The 10,539-nt window shown below is 33.8% G+C and overlaps 1 protein-coding gene and 1 long non-coding RNA gene across 2 annotated transcripts; both read left to right on the forward strand.

Annotated features, from left to right (window-relative positions):
* Window positions 1-6,424: 6,424 nt before the first annotated feature.
* Window positions 6,425-8,957, forward strand: LOC147918929 (uncharacterized). Its single transcript, XM_087506611.1, has 9 exons — window positions 6,425-6,564; window positions 6,658-6,757; window positions 7,180-7,216; window positions 7,331-7,403; window positions 7,508-7,612; window positions 7,712-7,844; window positions 7,938-8,017; window positions 8,454-8,544; window positions 8,642-8,957. The coding sequence occupies exons 1-9, from the start codon at window positions 6,555-6,557 to the stop codon at window positions 8,712-8,714; spliced, it is 702 nt and encodes a 233-aa protein (XP_087362737.1). The 5' UTR covers window positions 6,425-6,554; the 3' UTR covers window positions 8,715-8,957.
* A 297-nt stretch (window positions 8,958-9,254) lies between these two features.
* LOC147918930 (uncharacterized) lies at window positions 9,255-10,186 on the forward strand. The gene is made up of 2 exons (XR_015592110.1): window positions 9,255-9,643; window positions 10,012-10,186. It is a non-coding gene; the product is annotated as an uncharacterized LOC147918930 (long non-coding RNA).
* Window positions 10,187-10,539: the final 353 nt, after the last annotated feature.

Genomic DNA, 10,539 nt, shown 5'->3' on the forward strand with positions numbered 1-10,539 from the left:
CCTTTTTCTAAATTTTAAATCCTAGAATATAAACCCTTGAACCTAAAACCAAAACTATTCACTTTTAAAAAAAATAAACAAAGTTTAGTGGATAGAAAAACTATGGATAGGTCTCCATGGATTTACAAAGCATATCTAGACATTAAGCTGAAGAATAGCAGTTGAATGGTGGCTATGGATGTGATCATGTGGATATTTTTTTGTGGATACCAATGTAGACAAACCAAAGAATCATCATACAACATCCACACAATTAAATCCATAGACACCATGAGCTCCTTGCTTCATATTTTGTGTTGGTCCAGAAACATATACACTCATAAGTGGTTAATAAACAAAATAAAAATTAACAACATTGATTTATTTAGAACATTGAATATCAATCATATGGATTAGTAGTTATGGATACTTATCTTATAATATCTTGCTCATTCTTTACATGAGCAGAAATTTGTCCAAGATAAATTAGCCACATAGATTTCTTTTAGCTAAATGTTTTTGTACTATTTTTCAGCTAGAAGTAGGTATATTAGAACTTAGAAGTGTCACTAGAAGCATACTACACAATAAACATGGTCATTATTAATCTCAAAGCCTATCCACCAAATTCTGACCACGTGGACAAGCAATCCAGATGAAAATTATTGACAAGTTTGTTGCATGTTCAAACATCACTATAGTTTAGCCACTTAGATGTCTTTTACCCAAATGTTTTTGTACTATTTTTAAGCTAGAATTAGAGATATTAGAACTTAGAAGTGTCACTAGAAGCATACTACATAACAAACATGGTCATTATTAATCTCTAAGCCTATCCACCAAACTCTGACCACGTGGACAAGCAATCCAGATGAAATTTATTGACAAGTTTGTTGCATGTTCAAACATCACCATAGTTTAGGGTTTAGACTTTAGATGGTATATAGATTCAATGTCTATGTTTTGAGTTCAAGTTGTATTGTCTAAGGTTCAAGGTGTAGGATTTAGGGGTTAAGGTTAAAAGTTTAGGTTTAGGTATGTGGATGATGTGTCTATATTTTTAATTCATGGTTTAGGATTTATGGTTCAAGGTGTATGGTTTAGGGTTTAGGATTTAAGATTTAGGGTATAAGGTTTACGTTTTTGGGCTTATATGGATTTAGTGTCTATGTGGTGTTAGAATTTAAAATTTAGGGTATAAGGTTAACTTTTTTTATTTGTCAACAACTAAAGTTACTAAACTTAAAATTTAGTATATTTATCACCAACTAAAGTTACTAAACTTAAAATTTAGTAATGAAAATGAAAAATAAATGTTAAAGAAAAAAAATATTAGAAAAGAAAGAGTAAAGTTAGAGAGAGAGATGAGAAGGAAAAAAAAGTAGAAAGAGAAGGTTAGTTTAGTTAGAAGGTGTAAGTTGTAATTTGACATAAGAAAAGTTAGGCCTGGGCAAAAAAACCGGACCCGAAAACCCGAACCGAAACCGACCCGAAAATATGGACCCGAATCCAAACCCGGAACCGGTAAAATACCCTATTGGGTCCTAATCTCCTAAACCCGAAGAACCGGAACCGAACCCGAAACCAAACCGAAAACCGTATGGGTACCCGACATACCCATAATAAAATCATATATAGAGAATATTAGTTATATATATTTTTTATATAACATAGTTATTCAAAGTTACAACTTAAAATTCAAAAATATTATTTTTTCTTAGATCAAAATAATGAAAATACTCAAAATAACCAAAATTATATTGAAATGTTTAGCTATATTTTTTAAAATATTTATTTTTAAAATTTTATTTTAATATTTAACATTAAAATTTCTGAATAATCGGGTAAAATTCAGATTTTCGGGTTAAATTTCGGGTAATCGAGTACAAAATACCCGAACCCGAATGATATCCGATTTTTTCGGGTATTTATAGGTTTAGAAAGATTAGACCCGAACCGACCCGAACCCAGTAAGACCCGAACCGAACCCGAACCGATATTTTCTGTTTACCCTACTGGGTCTTAAACTCTTCTACCCGAGAAACCCTGAACCCGATCGGTTCCTACCCGAACCCAACCCGAGTACCCGAATGCCCAGGGCTAAAAAAAGTATAGGGATAATAGAAAATGGATGTAAATGTCAATACTTTAGGAGAAAGTGGGTGTGGATGTCGTGTCATTTTTCCAAAAAATATCATATAGCCACTTCTCCGTCACGGTCACTCCGTGGTTTTTTTTTTAAATAGTGACGAAATAGTCACCGAAAGTCACGAAAATGAAAAAACAGTAAAAACGTGATTAAGACGTGTCTAACCGTGGCAAAAATAGTCACGATACAGAGTCACATGAGTGACGTCACTAAACTAGTCACGAAATAGACACTTTAAATCTATGATAACAAAGCCACAAAGTAAAAATGTGATAAAATAGTGACCAAATACCCACAATAAAATATGTTACAAAGTGTCAAAGCCACAAAGTAAAAATGTGATCAAATGTGTTATCATGTTTAAGAACATATGTTTTTCTATACGTTATCATGTTTTAATTTAATATGAGTTTTATAAGGTTAATTATACCATTTTCTCACAGCATAATTGTATTTATTCATTTTTATACCAAATTATTTAAGTTGAATTAGATCAACGAAACAATAAATTATTTGGTTTTCCCGGGTCACAAAAAATTAATCACCAAAAAAATATTTGGGTTCCCGGGTTAATAGAGTAGCTTTAACATCACAATTAATTTCGGTATCCCGGTTTAGGTTAAAAGTAAGGAAACCCTCGTTCTTATTATATCTCTGCCTCCATTCCTAACTTAACACTTAGAAAAAAAATCTCTCACTCTCAAATCTCTCTCTCAACAAAACACACTTCAGAAATGCTTAGGGTTTCTCCAATTCAAATCGCGATGACTCCGTCCGGCGAAGCCTCCGACTGTCGTCGCACACGGCCTTCCGACTCAAATCTACCGGGTAAATCTTGTTCTTCTCTTCTCGATATGAGTTTCTTCAGATCCCATTTCAATGTATAAACGTTTAGGTTTTTGGGTTTGTTCTTCAGATCTCCTTTTAATGTATATGTTCTGCTTTGTTTGAAGATATGCAATTGAGAAGGCCTGCAAGGTCTTCACCTTTGGGCTCTCCCATTCCTCCAGGTCCTTCCATGCCTCCAGGAGCTATTGGATCTACGAGCGAAACATCTTCAGCCGCAAACAACTACGCTCGTAGAATCGAAGAGGCACTACTACGTGCTGCCTCAAGAGATGGCCAACCACACCTCCATCATCCAAGTAAAATCAATGGCGTTTTATGGTAATTAGTTAGCAAAATTCTATTAAGGTGTATATCAGGAATGTATAAGCTTCTTTGTCTCTGATTATTCTTTTTTCTGCGGGTTCGGTATAGACCCCTATGTCCATGGATTAATCCGGATAACTTGGCAAGGCAACTACATGGGACCATAGTCAAGCTGGAAATTTGTTCCTCAGGAAAGGAAAACTAAGTGGTGGCAATCTTTTGTGGTAAGTGTTCAAAATTTATACTACTTTTTTTACTCTGCATAACTAAGTTCACTTACTCGCAAATACTAATGTCTTCTTTTAATATTATAGCAAAACTTCTATTGGGAGTCAAGGTACTTTTGAAATAACTTTCACCTTTGTATTATGTGGATGGTGTTTTGTAGGTGTATGATGTCTGCACGTTTTCATTCACAATCCATAAGAGAATGTTCATTGTTTTAATTTAGTTTTTGTTGTGACCAGTTGTTTTTGACTTTTGATCTGAATGTTTGTCTTTGATTGTTGGTGTATATTAATTTGGTTTTATATCCATTCACAGCGGGGTATGTCAAGCAAAGGGCGCAATTATGGAATTTGATCCTTCTAAGACCTTCTCTTCAACACAAACTCGACATGCACTTGCGTATCTCTGGTTTGGGTAAGAACTCTGAAACTGTCAACACTAACGTTGAAACGCTCAAGACTGACATGACGACACTCAAAGATGATATGATTGCCTTGAAGAGTGAGTTCAAGGACGAGATGGCTTCAACACGAGCTTCACTAAATGCGATTCTACAGTCTCTTGGGGTGAATTCTGCTACCCTCCAACATGTTAATCATACTCAACCTTCTGATCCTACTGCAACATCTATTAATCCCACTGACCTGAATGCCGCAATGCCTAACACTGCCTCGACCTCGACTCTACCTATGACTCGAGCTCAACAAGCTGACTTTGAACAATGGTGTGCTACTCGTGACTTTACTTCACAAGCACTTAGATAAGCGGTGTGTCTCTTAATTTATTGTGTATCTTGTATTTTTAGCTTGCTTCGCAGAATATTTGCATCTTTCGTAATACTTAATCGCCTTTTGTAAGTTTTTTGGAATCTCATGTATCTTTTTGTAAAACTTTGGAAATCTATGGTAGTGTATTTTAGATTTTATATCTCACGTTTCAGATTTTAGAATTTGTATTTCACGTTTCAAATTTTAGAATTTTGGGGGTTTAGGTTTCAGTTTCTAAATTCGTCACAATCACCGGGTCACGGTGGTTCGTGGTTAGAAAAAGCCATCGTTTAGACACAAGTGCTTCGTGTCTACTTACTCACTAAATAGACATGAACTGAATCATGGCTAACTGACCACAAAAATTTGCCTGACTATTCCGTGGCAATTAGTTTCACGAAATACGCGTGTCAAAATCGTGACTATAACGTCACAAAAAGCCACAAAACTATTTAGTCCACGATCGTATAAACACGATTTTTTCCGTGTTTTGTCGTGTCTGTGTAGTCATATAGCCACGAAAATGTGGTCTTCTCCACGGAATATTCCATGGCTATAGGCTCTGTTTTTACTAGTGGGTAGCATCCTTCATTGCATCTCCCTATTTGTCCTTTCCAATGGATCCCATGTAACTGGTTGCCTAAAGAGTTTGAAGCATCCACTGTAGTAATCAAATAAATTGTAAGGTTAAGCAACAAAGGTACTAACATTTAAAAATAGTTATGAGGATAAGGTTTAACAGTCCTTTACCTGGGCCAGTTTGATTGAGTTATGGATAACACCTGAAAAAACAAAACCAAATAAAAAAGATATCACAAATTCTTCTAATAATGCACATAAACACCAAATATAGAATAACAGCGCAAGAAGATGATGAATTTACCTCCAGCGATGTATTCGATTGAACTTCTGCCTCATTTCATCATACCTAAAAATACCAATTATGATGTGAATTAACAAAAGAGAATGTGAAAGGTGGCCATCTTAAAATCATGATGATGACCATCGAACATCTGACGGTTTAATATTCTTGTTTCGCATATAGTTACTCTGATCAAGAAAAGTCATATAATTACCGGCTCGATCAGGTGAAACCTTTCCTTTAGTCATAAACGATTTTGCAGTATCATGAAGTTTTTTCTTCTCCAAATAATCATACGTATATATAAACGTCAATCCTACAAAACCCAAAAACATGAAACTAAGAAGAAATAAAAATCTGGGACTTGAACAAAATAACGTCTCATTAAAATACAAAAACAACTTACATCTTGTAAGCTTCCCAAATTACTTTGTGCCATAGCTTCAGCCCAAGATCGAGCTATATAAAAAAAAAAGAGTATATCAATTGACTGAAATCTTCATGTTTAAATAAGCAAAAATAATATAGGCTCAGAGTTTTTTTATTCTTTCAATAAACAAACAAACCTTAATGGTAAAATATGGTTTTGGGTTTTTGTTTCTTTTTTTTTCTTTTAATTAAGTTTTAGACTGAGTTTTATCATCTTATAATCGTGCTGATGACCAGAGAAGAATCCAAAACCATTCTACATCAAGATTCAGAAACAAAATTTGAATTACACTTGGTTTTAATCATCAAACATAGATTTAATTAAAATCTAAACTTAATTAAAAGATAAGAGAAACAAAATACCTTAGCATATACACGATGCTTGAACATAGGCGAAAGAAAAAGAAAATTTAGGTTTAGTACACTGAGTCAATTGAACGGTTCAGATTTATTCTCAAAAATATAATGAACGGCTGAGATTAAAAGCTAAAATCGGGTCAGATTAATGGGTAAAAAGGATCCGCATGTTTATCCGAATTTAAGCTGATAAATTAACGAAATTACCCTCGGAGAGATTTCTTTATTTTGTGTTAAATCTAATGGCATGCGATTGTAATTCTTTATAAAACTAAGGCTTTTCTTTTAATAATAGAAATAAGATAATATATGTCATATAAAGTTAATTAAAAATAATATACTAAAAATATTAAAAAGAAAAGAACACATGTTGTAAAAATATTAATGACAATTTCTTAAATCTTGTTAAAAGAGAATCTTACTTTATTATATAAGATATTCTAGATCCGCTATCATTTTAAGATGATCTTTTAATAAACAATATTTTTTCATTCACCCAATTTTAATGATAAGACTTTATATCTTAGCACTCCTTTGATTATAAATACGCAATACATTCCTCTTAAAATCTCCATCTCTAGCTAGTGCAATCTAAAAAAATTTGAAAGAAAGGGATTATTTGATCAAAAACATGGATTTTAGTATGTTTTTCCTTCTTCATTAACTGTTCATAATTTGTTCTGTAGTTACATCTCTGCTTGGAATTGTATATTAAACTTTTACAATATATACAGGTAGTGGTATTGCATGTGGAGACACTGAAATTGTATGGCCAACAGAAGATCACAAGGCCACTATAGTCTGGCTTCACGACATCGGGCATAATTGCAAAAAGTAACACAATCACATGCTTTACTTTTGATTTTATTTATATATGTGATTTGTTTTTTTTCAAGTATCTAAGTCACCTATTTCGTTATAACAAAAGTTTAAAACCAGTGACATATTCTACTAATAGAGTAATTTATAGACATTCTGAAAAGTATTTTTAAAAGCTGAATTTGACATGTTCTACAAATATTATGATTTGATTTGAAGTGTTATTTATATATAACTTTTTTTTTCCTATTTAGTATTAAAATATTGGTGACCTGACAAGAATAATTAATAACTTTTCTCTGTCGTACAATTTCACATAAACTTTATTTGTTATGTTCTCACTTCGCTAAAGTTATATATACGTAAAATCGTGTTCTTCTCTGTACTTGAAATGCATCTCTGATCACTCTATATATGTCTATTCTTTCTGCATGCAGCTCAGCTGAATTTGTACGTCAGTTAAATCTTCCAAATGTATGGATCCATGCAGATGTTAAATTTTGCCATATATCTGTTTTTTTTTTCTTTTAGTCAAACGAAAAAAAAAAATTAAAGTTTCTAACTAGAATATATGATTTTTATGCATAGGTAAAATGGATTTGTCCGACTGCTCCAATACGTCCCATTACTTTCTTGGGTGGTGGAACACAAACTACTGCTTGTAAGATATACTACTTGGCTTTAAACTTCAGAAAGACACTAGTATTAATTAATGTCTTTTAAAATTTTAATTAAAAACCAATAATATTGTATATAAAATTTTAGGGGCCGATGTCAGCGGAATTTTTGAGAACATGGAAGAGGATTTGGTTTCTTTCAATTCAGCTTCTTTGCTTGTTATTAACCTTCTACATCATGAACCAAACAATGGTAACCAATAATCATCAACATTCAACACATATCATGCTTAGTTTTATAGTATGCATCAAATTTTTATATCAAATCTATTAATCCAATTGGTTTTGATAGTCATGATAGGACTAGGAGGTATCGGCTTGGGTGCAGCGGTAGCTCTTTACTATGCGTCTTCTTATATCACAAGAGTGGTAAACATAAACCTACAATTTATTGTTGGAATCAACGGCTGGCTTCCCGCTTGGAGGTAGGCTCGTTTTAAACTGTAATGTCACTATTTGTAAGAAAACTTAAGTTACACAACTTTTAGACGTGGTATAAACCTAAATCAATCTTGCAGAAACTTACAGAGTATAACATATCATTATGGGTCCACAAGTCTTGCTCCATCGTTACCAATCTTAGTTACACATGGAAATTGTATGTGTATATTGTCATCTACAGATCTACATTACAATTTAGATATCAATCGCGAGAGGATGCTGATTATGACAACCTGTCTCGCGGACCCCATTAGCCTATCGCTAGCCGCCCCAATGGACCCCAAGCTGGCCCTGCAGGGCATCGATCCTAACCCCTCATCGTGGCAAATGGCAGGTCAATTGGTGACAGCTTGTCTTGTGGGAAGGTTGTTAAAGGGTGGGGACCAGGGTTCGAGGAACGCCTGGCGCACCAATAACCTACTGTGGATTTGGATGAATAGTTCTATTTGCCCAGTGAGGGGTTAGGATCGATGCCCTGCAGGACCAGCTTCGGGCCTATGGGGGCAAGCTAGCGGTGGGCTAGTAGGGTCAACGGGACGGGTTGTCACACTGATTCTTCTTAATTATTATTATTTTTTCTCTGTGTGTCACAGCTGATAATATAGTTCCCTACCAATTTGGATACAGAAGTGCTGAAATTCTTCGCATGGCAAGATTTCCAATTATGTTTAAAGAAAACGAAGGGTCTCTGAACATGAAATTGACTTCACTTTTTATTTGATTTAATTTACTACTTGACCTTATATTTCTGAATCTAATTTTGGGATTATGCCTTGTGCAGGGATCATTATCCAATCATTCCCCAAGTAATCGATGATGTTCGCTCATGGCTCACAACAAATTTCCAACTCTAAGGTCAATAATGCTCACCACTGCGTAGAGAAAGGAATTGGAGAACAAAACTTTCATACAATATACTACATTCATTTTTAAATCCTCATTTTTTGTTCAAAATCAGTAATATATATGAATATTATAATATATTAACTGCATTTAAACAAAATTAATTACTTTAGAAGATCTAAGTTATATAATTACCTTGACATGCAACTTTAATGAGATGTTAATTTACCTAAAAAAGTTTTTCTTTTCTTTTATTCATATGATGTTTTATAGATTATTGGATTGTGTTCCACCCAAATATGTTGTTTTGGTTTTTTACGCTTTAATTTGATATTGTAGACCAATCAAATAAATATATTTTTTTGGTCAACCTGAAACAAATACTAATTGAACAAAATATTATTAACTATTTTAAGTAAACTTTTTTTAAAAATGTGATTTTGTCAACTTTTAATATTAAGATTTTTCTTTCATAAGGCTCCTTTCTTGATTAAAAAAAAAAAAAAAACACTCATTTCTTTTATAAACACACAATGTTCTTCCCTTGCCTTCTCTTATATCTTTGTAACACCCGCGAACGAATTTATGTGATTTCAGGATGAGTGTCGATCGACTCCAAAGTGAGTGTTGATCGACACCATCAATTTTTGGTTCGACTGGTTTGTTTTAAATCGTCGAATTGGAGCGGTTTGGTTTAAGTGGAACCCAAAACCGAGGTATTAAAGGTTGGAAGTCAACCTAGGTCGTGGGGATTAGTGTTGTTTGCCATTCCAAAGAGAAAATAAATGGAAGGAGGAGTTCCTTTGAGTGTTCTTGAGTTTTCCAAGCTGTTTTTGAGAGATCCTTTTTGGTGAGTGGAGATCTGAGACTAGAAATGTGGTAGGAGCTTGTTGGGAGGCTGTTTTCATGAGTTTTAGAAAAAGATTCGTCATTCTCAAAGGTGAGTGAATGACCATGGCTGATCTAAGCTTGATGTTTTGGTGTTCTTTTAGTTGTGTGAATGAGTCTTTGCTTGCTTGGGGTCGATTCTTGGTTTCTATTGCCTTATGTGGCTTTTGGGAGAGCCTTGGTCACATTGGAGGACGGAGATCTGCGCTGGAGTTTCGAGGAAAACGATGCTCAGCATCGGTGTTGCTGGACAAAGGTCACAAAATCATAGATGTGTTAAGAACTGTCTGGTTTGTTTGTTTTGTGTATTGATTGTATTTGTCTTTTCGCTTGTGTGTATAGCCAAGTAGATGGGAGGATCACCTTACTGAGTATTTGTGATAATACTCACGCATCTCAATTGTTGTTAGTGGTGTGCAGGTATGTGACGTGGAACCATGGCGATGTGGAGGAGGATGATCTAGGGTCTCGATTGGGTGTTGATAGTTATGTTATTATGATTGGAACCTTGTATAGAAGCATGGTATGTTGTTGGATATAATGGTTATGAATGATATTGTATTGATGATATATATTGGAGATGATTATTGTTATATGTTGGTGGGTTAGTGATGGTTATGTTGTGAGTTTAATAAGTAGTATGAGATGTTTAATATAGAAAAAACAGGTCGGGTTGTTTCTGTTGGATAGAATTGTTAGGAATGATATCGTGTTGATGTTTTATCGAGTTGGTTATGAGTTATGTTTTCGATGTGCATGTTGTTGGATATTGGTTTATTATTGGTATTATGGTTGGTTAGTAATGTTTATTTAGTTGATTTAATTAAGTAGTATGAGATGCTTGATTAAGACAAAAAAAAAAAAAACGGGTCGGGTTGTTTAACCAATAAAACATAAATTGTATTGCAATTTATACATCAAAGTGTATTAAAATATGAGTGTTATTTT

The sequence above is a fragment of the Camelina sativa genome, chromosome 20, assembly GCF_030686135.1.
Source record: "Camelina sativa cultivar CO46 ecotype springtype chromosome 20, ASM3068613v1".
Classification (NCBI taxonomy): domain Eukaryota; kingdom Viridiplantae; phylum Streptophyta; class Magnoliopsida; order Brassicales; family Brassicaceae; genus Camelina; species Camelina sativa.

What these genes read in the sequence shown, in the direction of transcription:
- LOC147918929 (XM_087506611.1), top strand. An exon ending in ATCGGGCATAATTGCAAAAA is followed by an intron (nt 6,758 to 7,179) that starts GTAACACAATCA and finishes TTCTGCATGCAG; the next exon opens with CTCAGCTGAATTTGTACGTC. An exon ending in ACATCATGAACCAAACAATG is followed by an intron (nt 7,613 to 7,711) that starts GTAACCAATAAT and finishes TGGTTTTGATAG; the next exon opens with TCATGATAGGACTAGGAGGT.